Here is a 23,031-nt window from a genome sequence, read left to right as displayed (position 1 = left end):
GACATAAAACTAGTGCGTGACAGGAAGCCTTTACATACCACACACACCTCCTTGACAGAAAAAAACCATACATTATATACATCCTACACACCCCGACAGCAAAACCATCAGAGAAAACCAAGACAAGAATCTGGATCACAATATCAACCACTGCTGGGTCCGAAAAAAATCAATAATGAAATAAAATAAAATGTGACATTTAAGGCATTTAAATGTATGAATGCCATTGCATTAAATACAAAATATCAAACCATGCAGCATTCATTTTAAAATAAATATAGCACTTAAAAGGACGCATATCAAGCAAAATATATATAAAAAATTCTGTTCCATATTATAAAACAGATTTACAGTTCAAATAAAAAGTATTTGGACATTTTCTGGTTGTCAAACATTAGTGGAACATGCCTGTACTTATTATCATGAACTGTCGAAATCATTTTTAGAGCCAATGTAAATATATATATTTAGATATATCTGAAAGAAACCCAATGCTATCAATATAACAAAATAACTGTTAGATTAATCCTATTCTTTTCTTGTTTTTCTTGTCACGATTAATCTAACATAAAAGTTTGTGTTTCTATAATATATGTGTGTAATATATATGTGTGCGTGTGTATAAATATATACATAAAATATGTGTACACACACACATCATATCTTTTATGTTAGATGCGATAAATCGCAATTAATCGATTTGACAGCACTAGTATATATATATATATATATATTCATTCTTGCACCTTAATTGACTATGTCTGGTGCTGAAAGAAAGCTTTCAGCAGATACAGACAGACAGACACACAGTGTGAGACAGACGAACCCCATACCTGGCAGGTGTGTGTGTGTGTGTGTGTGTGTGTGTGTGTGTGTGTGTGTGTGTGTGTGTGTGTGTGTGTGTGTGTGTGTGTGTGTGTGTGTGTGTGTGTGTGTGTGTGTTGCGAGGGCAAACGGCAGCGTCGGCGGTGCCTGAATTCAGTGTTTTTATCTGGCTCAGTGATGCGGAAGAGGAAGCCTTGAGATGCCGCGTGCGGTTTTGTCGAGCTGACTTCCTGAAAATAGACACACACACACACACACGCACACACACACTGACATGACGGTCATGACTCGATCAGACCCGTCTAAACATTAAAGAACACGCTCACATCGTCTCATTTCCAAAGGAAAAATCATATATATTGGATGATCTGAATTTAAAAGATACTCCGCTATTATTCCAACACAAAGCCTAATAACAAGGCCTTTAATCCCATAATAGATCTGTTGGATTTGGGATTCGGGGGTAAATAGTTTCTGCGGCCCCATGTTGAGTGGGATGAAGAGTCCTTCGCTCTGGGACCAGTGCCTCACCTCACCTGCTGCTGGGAATGACAACGACTCAAGAACCAATAGGGCTGAAATTGCTCTAGATTGATGACACAGGGATCGAGCGAGGTCTTTCGCTGGCCAGAACAACGCACCCAATCTGGCGGCAGAATATAATTCAAGGGCACTTCAAGAGTGACCTCTAAAGTACAGAAGGAACCTCTCTGTAAACAGCTGAATAAAACACTGGAAGGGCCATCAAATCTGCTTGGACTTGCTCAAGATGAAATTATTTCTGATAGCCATGTTCTCTGTCATTACAACATACAGTCTGTCAGTGTATACACACACACACGCATTGTTTTCATGTTTTAAGGGGACTTTCCATAGACATAATGATTTTTATACTGTACAATCTGTATGTTCTCTCTCCTTACACTAACCGACCCCTAAACCAACTCATCACACAAAACTTTCTGCATTTTTACATTTTCACAAAACATCACTTGATCTGATTTATAAGCTGTTTTCCTCACGGGGACCAAAAAATGTCCCACAAGGATTTCGGATATATCCGAAATATTGCCATTTTGTCCCTTATGTAGAGTTTACCAGGACACACAAACACACCCAGTACTTAATTTGACTCTTGATATATAAAGTATGTTATGTATGTATATTTTGCCTAGATAGATAGATAGATAGATAGATAGATAGATAGATAGATAGATACATGTTTCACTGCCATCTTCATGCATGGTATTTTAATTGTACCGGCTTTATAGTAGCCTATCACAATCATGATAGAGCCATGTAGTTATGTTAATACCGTTTTTTGTAAACAGCTACATTAAATCTATTTAATATAATCAGCTTCTTTCTTTCTATTGGTGTGATTAGTCGCGCGCATCATGAGATCTCCGACGAGTCCAAACGCAATTGGACAGAGCCGTCAGTCACACGGTCACAGCAGAGATGAGCAGTGGTGGACCAGAGCTTCTTCACACACACACACACCATCCCTCTGAGCCACAAATTACACACGAGAGCCTCGTCGTGTAGAGTTTGAGCCGTGGATCGACGTGAATCGAGGGATTTTTCACTAAGCACCTGTTGGCGCGAGTGTTTATCTGAGCTGGATCCTGCGCGCGCCACAGACATGACAGGGAACGAGTCTCGCGATCGCAACTGCAATGACACACACATTTGCGTCTGAGAAACACGGGGAACACGACCTAAACATGCTTATGGAGGCTTAAAGAATAACCATGTGTGTTTTCTTTTCCTGTAATAAAAATAAAGGTATAGCTAACACTTGAATAGGCTATACCAAAAATTAATTAAATTAGGCCTATAATTTTTTTTTAAGAATCAAACAATACATATAAAAAATAATAGTATGAAATAATGATAATGCAATCGAATTTATAAATACTGAAATAAAATCACGTGGAGAAAATTGCATGATGATTTTAAATATTCCAAGACGGAACAATAGGAAACGTTAACAAACGCCTAGATAAAGAGAGAGAGAGAGAGAGAGAGAGAGAGAGAGAGAGAGAGAGAGAGAGAGAGAGAGAGAGAGAGAGAGAGAGAGAGAGAGAGAGAGAGAGAGAGAGAGAGAGAGAGAGAGAGAGAGAGACAAACACATGACATACACATGCAAATTTAGAAGTAGTCATGCATTAATGTGCGCAGTGTCACTGTTGCTCTATTGTGACACGAGCATCGGGCACGCGGAGAATAGCAGATAACATTCACCGGCCACTTAAGCACAAACACGACATCACTCGCCATGACCTGCTCGCCAGACTGATCCACCACAGGGCCTGGTCTATACGAGCAAAAACACTAGGAATAATGAAATCATAATGTGCACGGAGAAGATCGGCATGTTTGGACACTGAAACGGTCACAAAAGGCTGTAACCCTAATGATGTATTCCTCCTGTTTCTAAGATGAAATAACGCTGGATGATGTAGAGAGAGAGAGAGAGAGAGAGAGAGAGAGAGAGAGAGAGAGAGAGAGAGAGAGAGAGATCTGATAACTGCGGGCCCCTAAAATGCACCTGACACTGGACTTCAACTGAAGCTCTGCTGTTATGAACGATTTGACACGTGTTTAATTCGCGACTTTTTTTTATTGGTTTAATTGCGCAGTTTCAGCAACTCTATATTAATAGCTGTCATGTCGTGAAATTTGACTTTCAGGCGAATTGCAGGTTTACTTGTAACTGAATGTTCCCACATTACGCGGCGACCTGCGCTTCCACGTCAGCCTAAAAACAATATCCATTGTTTTACACATATCCAATAGCAATATAAAGGCATTTATGTGTTATATGAATTAGCCAATTTATTATAGAGAATTATATGAATACATTTGCAAAAACCCCACTATATAGCCTAATTCCATCTGTCTTCCGTGTTTCTAAAAAAAAAATAAAATAATAATAATTGAGGAGAAACTGTTGTGCTTTATGAAAAGCATAAATAATTATCTCCTCACTACGCTTTGTTTTGCGCCACCAATCACAAAAACCCCCGTGCCCTTACGGGTTTATTAAAAAATAACACAGTTATGCTGCTGTTGCGCGCGCATTAGATAAAGACGTATTCCTTATAACCACGGTGAGCTCATTGAACATGCTTGAGCCTGTCAACGGACACAACAAGCGTGTGTTTGACTGTCAAAATCATGAAGTGAAACGCAGGACATGGTGTTCTACAGATAGCCGATTTAATCACGAAACCGACCTGCAAGGTGCCTCGAGCAGTGACACTATTTGCAAAAAGCAACTGAGATGTGAGTTAATATTTGTTTTGACTCTCTTTGAATTGTTCGAGGGGGGGAAACCAGCCTGTTTGGGGTGATCAAGTGAAGGACCTGTAGTAGAGAGGGGTTTAAAATGAGCCAGATTAGTTAATTATCCACAAATGCGCTTTTCCTCTTAAGGGTGGGGACAAATTAATCCCAGCGGCAACCGACAAAAATTCTCTCCTGTGAAAAGCCCTCTCTCTCTCTCTCTCTCTGTGTGTGTGTGTGTGTGTGTACCAATACAGTGGTTTTGGAGCGGCCCAGACCCTTCTAATGAATAGGTCCGGATTAATCATTCATCTTGTGTTGTTTAACGCTTTGATGGATGCATATCGTCACTCAGGCTCAAGACAATAGATGCACGGCGTTTTGTTCTTACCAAATAAATCACTCACATTGTTTAAGGTACATTGATCAATCTAATGACTTGTAATAGGCTCCTAATTACCACAGAAAAGTGGTCGCCAGGCACAAGCCGGACTGTGTTTTTTAATTCAAATAGGTCCGGTTATGGTGATCAGAATTAAAAATATAGCTTTATGATATCATGCATTAGGGTAGAGTGGTTTAACTTACATAATTTTTTTTCTTCTTCTAAAAAATAAATGTGGGTTCAGCAAATAACAAAAAAGCTATTTTAATTTTAAATATTGATGTTTATTTCCGTTCTCTCTTCATTATAAAATGCGTCTTTATACTCTTTGCCTATTTAACAGCTGTCAGGGGTAATCAATCCTCAATTAATAGAAACTGCTCAAAGTGAATATATATTAATTGCGAGTAGTAATTATCTGTTTTCATCCGCGTCTCATATTGCGCACATTTCGCCCGAACTGTAAAGAAATGTACATCAGTGTAAAGCTTCGACGCAGCAATTTTATTTCATTTTCATTACATACATACACATCTAAATCTGTAACCTAAACCTCTCTCTGCGCCTCAGGCCAATTTGTTTATGCTGAACAGACGTTTAATAGTGTTAATTGTTCCTCCGTCAATTTGCAGTGATTGCGGAAATCAAGCGATTTTCGAGACTCCACCACTTGGATTTGAATAAATTGTTTTATATTCCCTAGCTCTCTCCATAGGAGGGAATTTAAAGCGAAGCGCTTTGGAGTAAATTGCATCCAGCCTGACTGGCAGCGTTCAGCCGCTATAATGGAGCATTATTTGGTCATTTTGAATACTGTAATGCACAGCGTTTCGGCGGGGCCATTCTCAAGAATATTGCTTTAACTTTTAAAAGGAGGCGATTCACTCCAAAGCAGGCCATTGTTACATTATGTCATTACCCTTAAATGTTTTAACAAGCAGCGCAACACGCTGCTATAATGCATTGATATTTATATATTAAAAAAAGAAATTTGAGGGGGGGGTAAAATACAAATATTAGAATTCTTTATTTGATTATCTGAGTTTTTTTGTAAAAAGTTTTAGGCTATTTAGGCTGTCATTTAGCGCTCGAATGTTGAATTGAGCATTTCTATTTGAAATAAATAAAAAAAATGTAATTTAAAAAAATGAGTCCACTTTTTAAGGATTTTTGAGTCATGTGCTCGCTGAAGGTATTTAAAGGAAGCGCGAGGGTGAGCGCGCGCACACGCGCATTAACACCCCAAACTCTAACCTGCGCCCCCATATCCACCCCCCCCCCCCCCCCCCCCCCTCTCTCTCTCTCTCTCACACACACACACACACACACTCAATAAAACACACCTGTTGTGAGATCAGTGGTGCACCTCCGTCCTCTTCATCTAAGATGTATTCTTGCATTTCAGTGACTTGTTCTAATAAGAAAGTTCGAAATATTTTTAATATTTTTATTCACCAATAGCCTAAGTTTCCAGCAATTGTTAAATAAAAAAATAAACTGACACTGACATTGCATAATATCCTACTTATGACTTCGCATCCACTCAAAACATGCAGCGTAATGTCACTGTATAATAACGCTAACCAGAAATATCGTCATCCGTACATCAAATCACAATAAAACGACCTACAAAATAAACACATCACTAAAATCACACATGGAAGCTGCGAACGGTTACACGTGTGAATTTTAAGGATATCCGTTTGCACATCAACACACGAAACAGATATCATGCATAAAATCAAGATGAGACGCTTACCATCGGAGGATGCCTATTAAATACCAATATGAGCTGAGCGCTAAAGTCTGTGCAGATACTACGCCTTGATGGCCATAGTTATATATATATATATAAAATGATGAAAAATAGCTGATGGCTTATTGCTTGACAGTGGGACCAGTACCCCAGTCATTGATTGACGTGCAGCTTTAGTATTTCTGTCATGGTGGCGTCGCTCATTGGTCGGACGCGAGTCGTCGCGCGCTAAGATTGGCTGAGTATCGCAGCCAGCTGTACTTCAAAGCACGCGCTCACTATACAACTCGAGTAGAGAGAGTAAAGCTTCAGCGCGCTGTCCCTCAGTCACACTGGAACACTCACTCATTGTTCTCTTCAACTAGCTGTCTAGGAAAGGCCCTGGATATGGCTACGTCTATACTTGGGGTAAGTAAACATTGACATGTATTTTAATTCGATGCATTTTTGTTGTTAGTTTCACCGTTGGTATTGACATTTCATTGTTGCTTGCTTGCCTTTAAACTTTTCAATGACTTTTATTCACATTCTAAAAAAACAACAATGATGCCTAAAGAGAACCTTTTTAAATTTTTTTTTTAATTGTCTAAATTTACTAGTACTAGTGCTTTAAAGAAATCTGAAAACCAATGCGCTGATTTGAAGAGGCGAAAATGAAACAGTTGCAAACTCGAAAACCCTGTTCAGCGAAAGAATTAATTCAGGGGGGGGGGAATAATAATAGGCTAACAGTGAAATTTGTAAGAGTGCATTGCTTATTTTTAAAATAAAAATAACAATACTGCAATAATTTAAACGTGAGATTCTTTGTTAACGACCTTTTTAAAACATGACAACTTATTTGAAAACTTGTAGGAAATATTCACAAGTGCATCAGCTAATTTTCGTGTTTTGGTTGTAGGCTATCTGGCAAATGGTTTAGACTTGTTTGCTTTTCAACTATGTTTTATAGTCTAGTAAAGAACATCAACTTTTCATCCAAACAGGAAGAGCCGAGGTTTGGAACTACCCCTTTAGCGATGCTGGCTGCAACCTGCAACAAAATTGGCAACACCAGTCCCCTCACGACTCTCCCCGACTCCAGCGCGTTTTCCAAAGGCGGATTTCATCCCTGGAAAAGATCCTCGTCGAGCTGCAACTTGGGCTCCAGCCTGCCCGGATTCACCGTCGCCACAAGCCGAAGCAGCTCCGGACTAACGAGCAGCACCGGCACGGGCAACAGCGCTTTCTGCCTGGCCTCGACCTCGCCAACCTCCTCCGCCTTCTCCGCAGAATACAGCAGCTTGTTCTCCAACACGGCGAGCGTTTCCTCGCAGGACTCGGGACAGTCCGCCTTCATTTCCAAAGTTCACTCCTCAGCAGAGACTCTTTATCCGCGGGTCGGCATGGCGCACCCTTATGAATCGTGGTACAAGTCCGGGTTTCACTCCACCATCTCGGGCGAGGTGGCCAACGGCGCGTCCACGTGGTGGGACGTGCACACGAACCCGGGCTCGTGGCTCGAGGTTCAAAACCCGGCCGGCACTTTGCAAAGTTCGCTTCACTCCGGAACCCCACAAGCTATCCACTCCCAACTAAGCGGCTACAATCCGGACTTCTCGAGCCTCACGCACTCCGCGTTCAGCTCCACTGGCATCAGCCCCACCGCGTCCCACCTCCTGTCGACCAGCCAACACCTGTTGACCCAGGAAGGGTTCAAAACTGTGATACCCACTTACACGGACGCGTCGGCCACTAACGCTATGATATCGGGCGCCAGCTCGGGGATAGGGACCTCGTCCCGGTCCTCACGGAGATACTCCGGACGGGCCACATGCGACTGCCCGAACTGCCAGGAGGCGGAGCGGCTCGGGCCTGCGGGCGCCAGCCTACGGAGGAAAGGACTCCATAGCTGTCACATCCCGGGCTGCGGGAAAGTCTACGGGAAAACGTCTCACCTCAAAGCGCATCTGAGGTGGCACACTGGCGAGAGGCCATTTGTGTGCAACTGGCTCTTTTGTGGGAAACGGTTCACCAGGTCCGACGAGCTCCAGAGGCACCTGCGCACTCACACGGGGGAGAAGCGGTTTGCGTGCCCGGTGTGCAACAAGCGCTTCATGAGGAGCGACCACTTGAGCAAACACATCAAAACACACACCGCTGGAGGCGGAGGCAAAAAGGGCAGCGACAGCGACACCGACACCAGCAACCTGGAGACCCCCAGGTCTGAGTCTCCAGAACTGATTTTAGACGGGGTAAACCCGCGGGTCACGGTCAAAGACCAGTCTCCGCACCACGAGTCCTGAGCGCGACTTACTAAACGCATTTTCCTCGAGAAAAGGAAACGGGTCTGGACTGGAGTATGCGACAAACTCTCCATTTCTTAGAAAAACGAGCGAGACTTGCATTGGAAAGAGCAAATGAACACTGGCTGTTTCTGCTGCGCACAGACGAACGCTTCAGCTTTCAGGACGATGAAGTCTTCAAGGCTCAGTGTTTTAACGGTGGACATTTGTTGTGGAATCAGTGTTGGGCAAAAAGAGGGAACTAAATAACCACGGCTGCCGGTTGAGCTAAATGTGTACATATATCCACAAAAAATAACATGTTACTTTTTTTTTTCCTGTAAATGTTATGATTGTTTTGTGGTGGATCCTGAAATTCAGGGATTTTTTTCTTTCCTTTCGACGCACTTTGTGGATGTCAAGTATGTATGTTACACAGCTATTTAAAATTCATTTAACCTTTCCTTTACCTTGCTCAAAATATATAAATGTTTAATTGTATAAAGTCACGCTTATAAGGCTTTCATTTTGTAATTAAAGGGATTTAAAATCTAAAGCTTGGGTTGTCTGATGCAAATGTTTTCATCAAAATTATTTGAATCCAAATGTGGCTTCGCTATAGTCTAAATTGAAACCGTGCAGAATACGCTTAATTATTACGAATATATACTTACATTTTTTGGGGGGAGGAAAATAAATATCGGTAGGCTAATGTAGACTCGTTTTTTTGTCCCATTGGGATAAATCAATAGTTCATTCCCCAGAAAGGCATTTTTGTCCAAATGAATATCTTGTTAAATAGTATTAATTATGACTTGGAGCACATCGCAGCCCCATGTGTCTTGTATTGGCGATTAGGGATTCGTGTCTTATCAAATATCTAATTACTCTCCGAGACATCATTTGTTCAGCAGCTCTTTATCGCACAGTTTCCGAGGGGATTCAGTGACAAAGGGCCTCTGAATATTTATTTGAATTGCTCAAATTAACTGCTTAAATTTGCATGTCAAACGGAAAATGTCCATCGAAGAGAGGGCTGAAGGCATAAAGCATCGTTTAGCTTTTATAAAACGCTACTCTTGATTTGGTGTTATGGGAACAGTTTTTTTTTCTTCCTTTCTTTTTTCTTGCCTTTTCTGGGTGCCACTTTTGAAAGAGGGAAATTGGGAGAGGCCTTATGCAAATGCTGAATTTAAAATGCTCTCGCAGTCAAATGGTCCCTGGCTGTTATTTGAATATCAGTGGCCCTGTACTGAAAAGGTTCAAGGATGCTCTCCGACTTCTTTGTGTTTATCCAGTGCAGCGTCCGATCCCACAAAACCCGGCGGAATAATTACAGCTCGAGCCCTGCCTGGGAACTCGTTAGCTTTCTGTGCTACAAGGTAAATTGACCAGAAGGCAATAGACTAAAATTATTTTCATTTCCTTTTGTGTGCTGGTGGCCGCAGCCTTTTCAGGAAAAAAAAAAACCACACACAAATAGAAAATGGTCCATTATCATTTAACGACCTCGTGAAAACCGGATACCATTTTGCAAATAACGAATAAAAAATATGCATAGTTTATAAATCATTAAACTGTAAAATGTAGTGGTCAAATAGCTATCCAGGCTTTAAAAATAGACAAAAACACCCAAACGCAATTTCCGTAAATAGGCAATGTTTTCTCCCAATAGTCTTTCTCAGTCTTTTAAAAGTTAATGTAGGATGCAACGATTTTATTGCACACAATTCAAAATTTGTGTTACGGAAATGAGCGCTATTTGGGCGTGAAGGCATTCACGAGCACGCTTTACAATTATATGGTTCTATTAAGGTTTACAAACGGGAGCTTATACATGGACAAGATCTAAGTGCTTTTCAGTCTTTTGGAGGCGAATGATGCGCCTGGGGCTGCGGACAGTAGCGCTGTCACTCACGGCCTTTTGTTCGCGTTTTTCTGGAATGCCCTCTGACTGTGCGCGAGGCAAAAGTCAGCTTTGTTTGCGCGCGGTAATAAAAGAGTGATCAAAGCGAAGCGCCGCTCCGGCCGCAGCGCGGGAAACTCAGCCGTGACGATGTGATTTTCCCGCGCTGCCGGAGCGGTGCTTCTCTTTCATCTCCCTTTTGGTCAGAAAATGTCCATCAAGCTCAGATCATGTTTACAAATTAAACGATTATGGTTATAAATAATTATATAGATACCAATGCTAATGTTTTACTGTCACATTCGGGTTATTAATATGTTTTCCAGTAAGACGCAACTAAAGTATAGTCAGTGTTTAAATTCCTTTAACCTAACCCAAAATAATTGAATTGCAATTGAATCGACTTTTTGTTACCACATGGCCAGCCTTGATGAAGTGAGGGTTTGTTATTTTATCTGCTCGATTAATGTGATGTTGAGAGAAACACTCATATTTCTGCCATTTAAAAAATCATGTTGGTCTTACGTGTATAAACCATGCGCTCTGACATTTTCATTGCCAGTTTTGTCATATTACCAATATATTTTCAGTTTTGAACACATATTACCAATATATTTTCAGTTTTGAACACCACCACTTCTAACATGAGGGATACTTGTATTCAGTTATATTTATATCAGCTCGCTTTCGCCAATTTGAGAGTTGTTGAACATTCTTTTAATTGCTAAACACAATAATTATAATAATAAAGCAGTCAACCCTGAATTTATAACAATCACAACTACCAAAATAGACCTCTAAAATGAGCGGAAAACTACAAATTCCTTTTAACCAACTAATTTGAGTCTTCTTTCAGACGGATGAGGTTGTAGAGTTGGAACTGGCATCAAGTTTTATACCTGTATTTCAGACATCTTTCTAAACTGACTTGAGGTAAGGAGCGAGCCACAAAATCCATAAATCATAGTTTAATGAACAGACTGCAAAATAAATCATTCAGGATATTATGTGTGGAATATATAATCTCTCAAGGAGTCAAACAAACATTACTTTTGAGGAGGGCTAAATGCTTAAAGAAAAGAGAACATGTGTTGAACTAGGAGTACAGCAAATGTATTGAAAACACTGAAAGAATGAGTTTAATTCCTGGTGTATAACAGGTTGAGTTTCTACATTCTCATGGCGCCCTCTTCTGGAGAAATTCCCAGAGCTGCCGGTCAATGGAAAGAAAAAAAAACATTGGGAAAGCCACCCAAAGAAACTATTTACCCAAAACATTTCAGATTCTGTCCTCATTTAGTAACCCGTCAAGTCAGTCCAAACTCTCATGACTCAAACAGAAAAGGAAATTAAAAATATATCTATATTAAACGTCTCATTTCGGTACAAGAGAGGTTCAGTGACGTCTATTAAGTTCCTAAAAACACTTCCCTACAGCTCCTAATACCAAATATCCTCAAGTGTCATTGGTTCTCAGCAGACCAACAGAACTTCAAGCAAAGGGGAATAATTACAAGAATAATGCCTTGAATTTCACACAAAAGGTATCGTACACCTTTAACCAGATGTGTGTAGCACAAGAGCCACATGGACTGCTATTATTCAGGTGCTGCTTTGTCATTGGAGCGATTAAGCTTTAAAGTGTTTAAAAAGTGGTCAGAGTTTTGGACTGACACGAGGGTGAGTCAATTATGTAAGAAGTTTCCTTTAATCTGAGATGAGATGGTGTGAGACTTTCAGCGACTCACTTCTTCCTCTCTGCATCCCTGCTATCACTTCTGCCGTGTTTGTCCGAGCCCCTCCCTCGTTCCCGACTGACACTCCTCCTTTTGACAACTCTATCGTTTCCCTCTCGTTCCCTCTTGCCCTTCTCGTGGTCTCTTTTCTCCCAGCTCGCGTTCCTGTCCCTCTCCTTACCTCTCTCCTTCTCATCTCTCCATCGCTGAGGGCTTTTCTCTCTCCTCCTCTCTCTACTCCTGCTCCTGTGTCTATCTTGTGCTCTCTCTTTGTCCTCCCTCCCTCTCTCACTGTGTTTGGGCTGTGTGCGTTCTCTCTCACTGGACGAGTCCCTCGTCCTCTTCCTCCTCTTCTTCTTCTTTTTGTCCTCAGAGTCGCTGCTGCTGTCGCTGCTGCTGTCCGAGGAGCTGCTGGATGAACTCTCACTCTCGGCTGGCTTCTTTTTCTGCTTCTTTTTGCTCTTCTTTTTCTCCTTTTTACTCTTCTTCTTCTTCTCTTTCTTCTTTTCAAGACGGTCAAGTTTTCTAAAAGGGAGAAGGGGATGAGAGTTATACTTATAATTCAAAAGTTTGGGGTCAGTAGATTTATCTTTCTTTTCTTTTTAAGAAATTAGTGCTTTTATTAATGCTTTTATTCAGCAAATACATTGCCCAAAAGTGGCAGAAAAGACATTTATAATGTTATAAAAGATAAATATATACTGTTCTTTTGAACTTTTTTATTCGATGAAGAAGCCTGAAAATAGTATCACGGCTTTCACTAAAATCTAAAGCAGCACAACTGTTTTCAACACTGATAATAATCATAAACGTTTCTTGATCATCAAATCATCATATTAGAATGATTTCTGAAGGATCATGTGACTCTGAAGACTGGAGTAATGATGCTGAAAACTCAGCTGTGATCACAGGAATAAATGACACTTTACTATATATATTCACATAGAAAAGAGTATATTTTAAATTGCAAAAATATAAAAGTCTGTAAAAAAGTATTAAAAAAGTATACAAGCCTGTATTTTTTGATCGAATAGACAGCCTTGGTGAGCATAAGAGACGTTTCTCAAAAACAATCTTACCAACCCCTAACTTTCGACCGGTAGTATATAGTGTAGTGTGTGTGTAATAATAAATATATATATATATATATATATATATATATATATATATATATATAACACACACACACTTTTTCATATTATTGTAACGGAAATGGCAGAGGCTTATGATGTCACTACTCGCAATAAACAGCTAAATTAAAATTAAAACTGAAATTAAACTAGTTTATAAAGCAATATTAAGGGTTATATTACCCTTAATGTCTAGCCTGGGAAAACCCAGACAACTTCCGTCAAATTTAGATTTGCTCTGAAAGTTAGTCTGGCAAAGAGCTCATTCAAGGCCATTTCCAATCCGTCGAAATCGCGGCACCAATCAGAAACGTTGGGGCGGGCTTTACACGATGACGACAGCGCTGGGATTTTGAAGCAGATTTTGTAGCCTACATTACAAAGATGGATGCCGCCGTCGAACATCACTCGTTAGAATCAGCTATCGCGTCTGTTTTAAGCCATTTGAACGTTTCCTTTTAGTTAAAAACCGAGCAAAGAACAACACTCGGAGATGTTTCTCCGCCGCTCTGCATACGTCATCTCCTTCATCGCTCTGATTGGGTTTAGGTCTATCCGCGATGTCCGTTGGTGACGCCCCTCTGGAAATGATTTGTCTATGACGCTTTGCCAGACCATAACTCAGTTACAACTCAGAATGGTCTGGTTTTAACCAGGCTACTTAAAGTCTTAGATGCACAAAAAATGCAAATATTGATACAATTACAAAAATTTATATTATAACGTCGTTATTTTTAACAATTAATATTAATAGTAATTATGATCAATTGGATTATTATGAATATAGGTGGTTGTGTATGTGTAATAAATAATGAATCACACCTGAGTAGTTTCTGTTTCTGTTTGGTGGACAGAGATTTCAGGAACTCCACCTCAGGGTCGTCTTCTTCCTCGCTGGCCACAAAATCCTGAAGCACAACACACATTAGCAAACACAACACACACACACACTCACTGACCATACATACACAAGCGGCCAATCAGAAAGGTACTTTTGAGCTGTGCAGAACCACAGTGTGAAATCCAGCATGTCTCTACCCTCTTGTAATTGTAGTTGTTGGTCTCATCAGTTCTAGTCTAACCCTTCAACCGACGGGAACGGCTTGTGAGCCGCCCGTTCAATAAATGGACGCTTTTCTGCAATCACACGCTGAGCTCCAGACATGGATATCATGGGTCATATTTGGGCAGGGTCCAGGAGATTACCTGTGCTGGATCAGTCATGGTGGCGTCCCTCCCAAGGACACATTTCTTCAGCGCAAACCCACTGTTTCGCATCTCTGCCATTAACTCGGAGGGGTGCATCGACGGACCTGTTAGGACAAATCACTCTCTCAGAACAAATAATGTGTGATCATTCCCCCCCTCGGAGAGATGCACACTACGGGCTTTGTTAACACACAAAGACACACCAAATCAACTCCCTTGCGTCCCGGCTGGGTGAAGCGTACAGTATTATTCTGCAGAAGCAGAGGTTTCATCCAATCAAAACAACAAATAATACATTTCCCACCAACACGAGAGTAGGATCTATCAGAAACATGCATATTACTGTAGTGCTGCCAGCTCTCAGGAGACAGACCACAACACACACACCTTTACCACCTCGAAGTTTAGGGGTTACTCAGACACAAAAGTGAACATTCGGAGATTTTTCATTCTCTCAATGTTGTTCCAAAACTTTGTTCATACTACGGGCTCCAATGTTGTTTTGTTCCCAATGTTCTTCTTAATATCTTTTTTTGTGCTCCACAGAGGACAAAAAAAAAAGTCGGTAAGACTTTGGTTTAGGGTCCAATTCTCACTATTAACTAGTTGCTTATTACACTTAACTACCTTACTAACTGTTACTAAGCAGTAAGTAGGAGTTTGAGGCAAAAGCCGTAGTTAATAATGAGAATTGGACCCAAAGTGTGACCAAAAAGTCATACCGGTTTGATCAACATGAGGATAAGTAAATGACAGATTTCTGACAGGTCCCTTTAATGGTGATTTTATTCTGAAATTGGGTACAATATAAGTAGTTTGTGTATGAAATATTCCATCATATTTTTTATCCTTTAAAATAAATGAATTTGCGATCTGTGTATGATTGTTTCTGCCACTGAATAAAAAATAAATATGGTAATTGATTTTTATCTCACAATTCAGAATTTTTTCCTCACAATTGCGAGAAATAATCCAGAATTACGAGTTTAAAAAGTCACTCTGAATTCTGACATACAAAGTCGCAATTCGGAGAAAAATACATTTCTTACAATTGGGACTTTATAACTCACAATTGTGAGAAATAAAGCCAGAATTGTGAGAGAAAATGTCAAAATTACCTCTTTCTTTTATTCTAGGGCGGAGACAAGCTCCCACAGACATCACTATTTGATATATAGATTACACTATATAGATTTCCGGGACCAAATGCCGCATGCTTCAAGTATTACAAAGGGTCAAGGCTTGGCGGGTTAGTACACAAATTCTTTACTAAAATCATATAAATCATTTATTAGATTATAGAAGATAATCTGAAATCTTGCAGCGTGACATGTTTGCCGACTAGTAACTGGGGTTTGGGGTGGTGTATGTTCTGACATAATTTGCATGTGGTGCCGACAGGATTGGTCACATGGCATTTATAATTCAGGTGACCTGCTCAGAAACTCCTGTATTCAGAAGTGTAGGTGAATGGGAAGCCATAGGAGCTTTGTCCAGGTATTACAGACACTCTTGGTGTATTATTGGACATTGTCGCCACCTACAGTTCTGAAAGTGTACACCATCTACAGGTGGAGGAAACCTGCATTAAAGACCTTCCTAAGAAGTTCTTAATGTATGTCTTTGTGGTGTTTTTAATATGTTTTAAGACTCCTGGAGAGCCATCTTTCTGCAGTCTTCAGGTCCAACACACTTGTGCCTGTGTCTGAACACTTAAAACTTTCGGAGGAAGCATTTCAAGGTAGGAAGAAGCCATCAAGGCATGTCCAAATTCAATGTTAGTTTCACTTCCAGTCTCCTGAGATTCCTTCATCTGAACAATCCTGTGACCGTGAAGCTAAAAAATAAAGATGGCTTCTGACAGTTGTGGTTGGGTTGGTGGTCAGTTTGTGTTTAAATGTACGTTTTTAACCAATGTTATCCACTTCTGATGTGATTTCTAATGTTTTCGGATGCAGCCACTGACCGGTTATACCTTGAACACCATTGAACACCAGCTGGTTCAAATTCATCAGACAACACCATTGATCCGCATATACTAAATGAAGCAAGGGTTTAGAGTTAAATTCAAGCTATTGTAAAGTCCCCCTGTAGTAAAAACAAAACAAAACTCGGGCATATTTGAACGTTTTGTCCTCCTGTGAAAAAAAAATTCTTCATGCCTTAAAAAAGCTTGAATGTAACGTTACACCCTTGCTTCATTTAGTATACGTATAGTATAACATATAATTCTATGAATATGCAAATTAGCACCGCCTCCACTCACTCATACAGGCTAATCAAAAAGTCGATGTATCAAAATGGTAATGCGTTTTATGCATCGCTCTATACAGTGTCGGACACATAACTGTAATTAATGTGATTAGCCTTTTGCTTGACTATGCTATCAAACAGCTAATAATGTGTTGCTAATGTTACACAAAACATGTTCCCGTTCGTCATCTCAGAGTCAGAGAACACTGCCTTCTAACAATCATCAGAAACGCTTGAACTCAGAACGTCAGTGGAGAAAGGCATATAGTTCATCATAACATCATATTAATATATATATAAATAATTCACCCTATATTGATAAATGTACCCGATTTTTTCATATCAACAGAAAGATAATATCATATCAACCAGGATAATCTGGCTCCTCTGCTAGTTCTCAGTTAATCATGTGCTAAAGTCCTCCGACACGACAATTATATTCAATCCATTTTCAGTTGAATTTTTTTTTAAAGTCCCCCTGTAGTCAATCATTTTATCCCTTAAAACTTATCTTTGATCAACAAAATGACATTTAAAGTTTTTTCCTTCATGCCATAAAATATCTTGAATGTAACTCGACACCCTCGCCTCATTTAGTATACGCGGTTCTATGAATATGCAAATGAGCCCCGCCTCCACTCACTCACTCAGCTCAGAGATCCACTGGTTGACGATCACACGTTGACCTGATTGGTTACAAGGTAGTTTGTGACGTCAGAAACACCAGCAATTTCAAACCGTGTTTTTGAGACTGTCTTTGGTTCGCTGCAGTTTTACTCAGCAATGCTGTCGACTTATGAATTTACACATGGCTTGCCTTACAGCATATTAAAAACACCACTAGACATATAAACAACATTAAAAGCTGGATTTTCCGCACAGGGCATGGAGAAACTATCCCCTCAGTTGAAATTGCGGGTGCCCTGAGATTTGTCACCACCTTTCTCGCCCTGATCATACAGAAAGGAAAGATCAGAATACCTGCTTCATCACTGGGCATAGAGCTGGCATTGATCCCCGACAGACCGAAGAGGGGACACTCACGATCCGTGTTCACATGACCCCATTTATGACACTTAATGCAGCGCACATTACGCACCTACAACAATTCAAGAACAAGAAAACAAGCACAGTGCCCACGTGTTCACGGCATTCAGACATTTGGGGATGAGCAAAAATTGTTAATCTACATTTATGAAGGTGTATAACACAAAATGAAACATCACCTGAATGCCAAAAGGCTGATCTCGAATATTCATGTCATCCTTTGCATACCTGATGAGTAAAACACGAGTAGGAAATACATAAAAGTGCACATTCGAGATCAAGCATCACTTATCGCTAGTGAACTTACTTTTCACGAGGAGCTACTTTCTGCCACTCAAACTTGTACTCGGATTCTCCTCCCTAAAGACGAAAAACGTGAGCTTGACTTAAGTGACGTGAGCTGAAACTGTGAGATGCCGCTAGAATAAGCCTTCTTAACCCACAAAATCTGAAAACAAATCTCTTTTTCTTTGTTGAGTGTCATATTTGATAGAGCTGGACGATTCTGGATAAATTGAAAATCACAATTTATTGCTTAAAATAGAGATCACGGTTCTCAATTAACGATTAAAAAAATAACATGTAATTTACTAGAGGTTCTGACATCATGTTAAACGCTGCAGTCTATTTAAAAAAATATTTAATTTATTAGAATTTTTTAGAAATTATTAGAAATATTATAATTAATTTTTAAAAATCAGTTTGAGTGATTTTTTTTTTCACTCAAACTGATTTAAAAAAAAATAACCAGTTCTAATTAATTACATTTTTTTTAAATAGATTCAATGACTCACTCATAAAGATTGCACTTGTTTAATTACTGGATGAATCAATGTTTTTGAACAAACGAATGATTCAATGACAAATGCATGTCTAACAGTCGCTTGTCGCCGCCTACTGGAGTAATGATGTAAGTGTACAATATTTATTTGAAGTTACTTCCAAAAGGTCATTTACTACCATAGACAGTGTGTATAAATGAACTATAAACGTTCATCCCAGTACTTCAGTGATAGTCTGAATTAATCTGTTTCATGCCTATACATGACAACAACTGCTCTCTTTGGATCAGCGGCAGAGCCAAAACAGATCTGAATATTCACTGTGATCATATTCAAAGGTCTAATAGATACAGGCGTATCGTTGTCATTTAGGAATGAGATCACATGGGTTTTTGAATCAAGATCGAGATCTTTTAACAATTAATCGTGCAGCTCTAGATATAGGAGAATATGGAGATCATATAGGAGAATGTAGATCATATAGGAGAATATGTAGATCATATAGGAGAATATGGAGATCATATAGGAGAATATGGAGATCATATAGGACAATGTAGATCATATAGGAGAATATGGAGATCATATAGGAGAATATGGAGATCATATAGGAGAATATGGAGATATAGGAGAATATGGAGATCATATAGGAGAATAGGAGAATATGGAGATATAGGAGAATATGGAGATCATATAGGAGAATATGGAGATCATATAGGAGAATATGGAGATCATATAGGAGAATATGGAGATCATATAGGAGAATATGGAGATCATATAGGAGAATATGGAGATATAGGAGAATATGGAGATCATATAGGAGATTATGGAGATCATATAGGAGATTATGGAGCTCATATAGGAGAATATGGAGATCATATAGGAGAATATGGAGATCATATAGGAGAATATGGAGATATAGGAGAATATGGAGATATAGGAGAATATGGAGATATAGGAGAATATGGAGATCATATAGGAGATTATGGAGATCATATAGGAGAATATGGAGATCATATAGGAGAATATGGAGATATAGGAGAATATGGAGATCATATAGGAGATTATGGAGATCATATAGGAGATTATGGAGCTCATATAGGAGAATATGGAGATCATATAGGAGAATATGGAGATCATATAGGAGAATATGGAGATATAGGAGAATATGGAGATATAGGAGAATATGGAGATATAGGAGAATATGGAGATCATATAGGAGATTATGGAGATCATATAGGAGAATATGGAGATATAGGAGAATATGGAGATATAGGAGAATATGGAGATCATATAGGAGAATATGGAGATATAGGAGAATATGGAGATATAGGAGAATATGGAGATCATATAGGAGAATATGGAGATATAGGAGAATATGGAGATATAGGAGAATATGGAGATCATATAGGAGATTATGGAGATCATATAGGAGAATATGGAGATCATATAGGAGAATATGGAGATATAGGAGAATATGGAGATCATATAGGAGAATATGGAGATATAGGAGAATATGGAGATATAGGAGAATATGGAGATATAGGAGAATATGGAGATATAGGAGAATATGGAGATATAGGAGAATATGGAGATCATATAGGAGATTATGGAGATCATATAGGAGAATATGGAGATCATATAGGAGAATATGGAGATATAGGAGAATATGGAGATCATATAGAGGAGAATATGGAGATCATATAGGAGAATATGGAGATATAGGAGAATATGGAGATCATATAGGAGATTATGGAGATCATATAGGAGATTATGGAGCTCATATAGGAGATTATGGAGATCATATAGGAGAATATGGAGATCATATAGGAGAATATGGAGATATAGGAGAATATGGAGATCATATAGGAGATTATGGAGATCATATAGGAGAATATGGAGATCATATAGGAGAATATGGAGATCATATAGGAGAATATGGAGATCATATAGGAGAATATGGAGATCATATAGAGGAGAATATGGAGATCATATAGAGGAGAATATGGAGATCATATAGGAGAATATGGAGATCATATAGGAGAATATGATGCAATTTGGTGCTAATATTTATATGGCCAAAAAGTAAGATGAAATTCTGATGCTTGTAATATAAATCAATGAGATCTGTATACCAGTATAGCAGATTACTTACATAAAATGCAAATAAATATCAGTTGTCACTCAATATCTGCCAATAATATGTCTTGGTCAGATGATATTTAAATGCTTAGTTTTATGATCAAAGCTCTTAACATATAATGCAATGCAAAACAATGATGATTGAGAGATGAACAAATAAACCTTCCTGAAAAGCCCGATGATCATATTTGATACATACATTTCATGATTTTAACATAATTTTTCTAAAAAAAAAAATGAAATAAAAAAATCAATTAGGCCGAAGTCGCTTTAGTCCAGAAAACGGTAAATCTTTTAAGTAGGATAAATCTTAAAATATTACTAACAATATCAAAGTTATTCTTACTTTATATAATATCAGTAAGGATTTCACAGCAAAAAGACATGAAGCACGAGCTGAAGTTGGAAGTTTATACAATTATAAAGGACTTTTACAAAGTATGAACTGTCAGTCAGACGACAGAAGGCTTGTAGTGGATTGAGCACAACAGGTTTTTCAGCAAAGTTGATTAATAATTCAGACGCCTTAGAAATGCGCACATTAAATATGATGCGATATTAAGATATGCTTTAAAGGGTTAAACACACTCAAGTTTATTATTTGTATTTGAAAGGTTGACAGTGCAAAATCACAAACAATCAACGGCAAACTTTAACATGGAAATGAACGTACCTCTTTTTCCTCCTCTGCAGGAAGTCGGTGATGATCGAAAGAAAGAAAAGAAAAAAAACATGATTATTTACACTTTACTTTCTCAGTTTCTTGATTGTCTAACAATTTTGATTGATTCAAATCTTGTATGTCTTTAGGTTTGGTCATGACTTGCAAGCGAATGATCAGTTATCGATTACATTATTTTAATAACTCCACAACAACCGGTGGAAACGTTTCTGACCTTTAGATGCTCCAGGAGGCGCTTCGTACATAAAGTTAAGGCCATTTTTCACACGATCGTCTCCCATCAGCAGTCTGGAACATAAAACATCCAACAGGACCATTTCAGTTTCCAGGTAAATGCACACGTGACTGTGTGTGTGTGAGAGACTGAGACCCAGTCCTGTCTGCTGGTTTGGACTGGACTTCTCTGACCTGTTGTTGTACGTGTCCTGCTCCTTCAGGTAAGCCTGCATCAAATCCTCCTGCTGCTTCTTCTCGAAGGTTAACTTTTGCTCTGCGATCCATACCTGATGAACAATCAAAGATATGAAGAGTTTAGCACCTCAGACACACCAGTTTGTCTCTCAACATTCAAATAAAGGAGTTTGTGTTCCTCTGGAAACATCTGACACTAGACTCTGTTTTCTATATGATTATTAAATGAGCAAACTAACACAAATATCATGTGTTTGTGAATAAATACATGTGCTTATTCATAAACAACCAAACATGCCGTGCGATATATAAACAGTAGTCAACATTTGAAGGGTATCAAAACCTTTCTTCAAAGTTATACATGAATTTTGAACAATACCCGTTCTTGTCTTAGGACAACTTTGTTGATCCACTTCAAATGTTGACTTCTGTAAATATATAAACAGAAGATCTGAACTAATGATGACTCCAGAGTCCAGAGCAATAGTAGCTTGCTAGCGAAAACCTCCCGCTTAACGTTAACGTTACCTTCTTTATGTTGGATTTTGATGCAGGATGAAAATCTTTCTTGCACATGAAATTAGCAAAAGATTTCCCCATGTTTGAACACCAGCGTAACGACCAAAATGTTATTAAAAACCGAAGTTAGCGTTTTCCGCCGAACAACGTCAAAACATCAGCAGCGGCGCTTCTTTATGACGCCATCAAAACAACACACATCCGGGATTTTCCATAATATAAGCTGCTAACGTTACTTCGAAATTTCGTAAACATAAATTAAAGAAGCCTTCATGTTCAACAATACAGTAAACACTATATAGTTTGAAAAATAAATAAAGCTGTAAAGTGTGTTAATATCTGTGAACATTTTAATGTTTTTATTGACCTTTTTAAAAGATTTTTCATTTTATTTATCTTATTTATTTTTATTTATTTATTGTTTATTCTAATGCAACCCTGGTTTTATTTGTAAATAATTTAAAGTTATTAAAAACATCCAGTTTTCTTCTAATGGTTTTAGGTTTTAGTTTAAATCATAAAACATGTAAACATCGTACTTCGAAAGGAATACAGCATTATATTTCTTAAACAACTGTCAAATAAAAACAACAACAATGCACTTCATTTTTATTAATTTTGATATTATTATTGAATTTATGTAATTTGCACTCCTGTACTATATTTTTATAACATGTTTGTTTGTTTATTTATTTA

General features: G+C 38.7%; 2 protein-coding genes and 1 long non-coding RNA gene across 3 annotated transcripts; 1 reads left to right on the top strand and 2 right to left on the bottom strand.

Moving 5' to 3' along the window:
* Positions 1-930: 930 nt before the first annotated feature.
* LOC130076699 (uncharacterized) lies at positions 931-6,445 on the bottom strand. The gene is made up of 3 exons (XR_008805681.1): positions 6,261-6,445; positions 5,845-5,915; positions 931-1,055 (listed from the first exon to the last, which is right to left on the bottom strand). It is a non-coding gene; the product is annotated as an uncharacterized LOC130076699 (long non-coding RNA).
* An 80-nt stretch (positions 6,446-6,525) lies between these two features.
* Positions 6,526-9,094, top strand: sp9 (sp9 transcription factor). Its single transcript, XM_056241889.1, has 2 exons — positions 6,526-6,665; positions 7,244-9,094. The coding sequence occupies exons 1-2, from the start codon at positions 6,645-6,647 to the stop codon at positions 8,540-8,542; spliced, it is 1,320 nt and encodes a 439-aa protein (XP_056097864.1). The 5' UTR covers positions 6,526-6,644; the 3' UTR covers positions 8,543-9,094.
* Positions 9,095-12,136: 3,042 nt separating this feature from the next.
* cir1 (corepressor interacting with RBPJ, CIR1) lies at positions 12,137-22,513 on the bottom strand. The gene is made up of 11 exons (XM_056241882.1): positions 22,345-22,513; positions 21,814-21,908; positions 21,620-21,693; positions 21,397-21,410; positions 18,110-18,162; positions 17,982-18,030; positions 17,737-17,854; positions 14,500-14,609; positions 14,116-14,201; positions 12,488-12,688; positions 12,137-12,457 (listed from the first exon to the last, which is right to left on the bottom strand). Exons 1-11 carry the CDS (start codon positions 22,414-22,416, stop codon positions 12,172-12,174), a joined length of 1,158 nt encoding a protein of 385 aa, XP_056097857.1. The 5' UTR covers positions 22,417-22,513; the 3' UTR covers positions 12,137-12,171.
* Positions 22,514-23,031: the final 518 nt, after the last annotated feature.

Source organism: Rhinichthys klamathensis, unplaced genomic scaffold (assembly GCF_029890125.1).
Source record: "Rhinichthys klamathensis goyatoka isolate OS25496 unplaced genomic scaffold, OSU_Roscu_1.1 h1tg000680l_1, whole genome shotgun sequence".
Classification (NCBI taxonomy): Eukaryota; Metazoa; Chordata; class Actinopteri; order Cypriniformes; family Leuciscidae; genus Rhinichthys; species Rhinichthys klamathensis.
The sequence above is the reverse complement of the archived record's forward strand: the minus strand, read 5'-3'. Positions and strand labels throughout refer to the sequence as shown.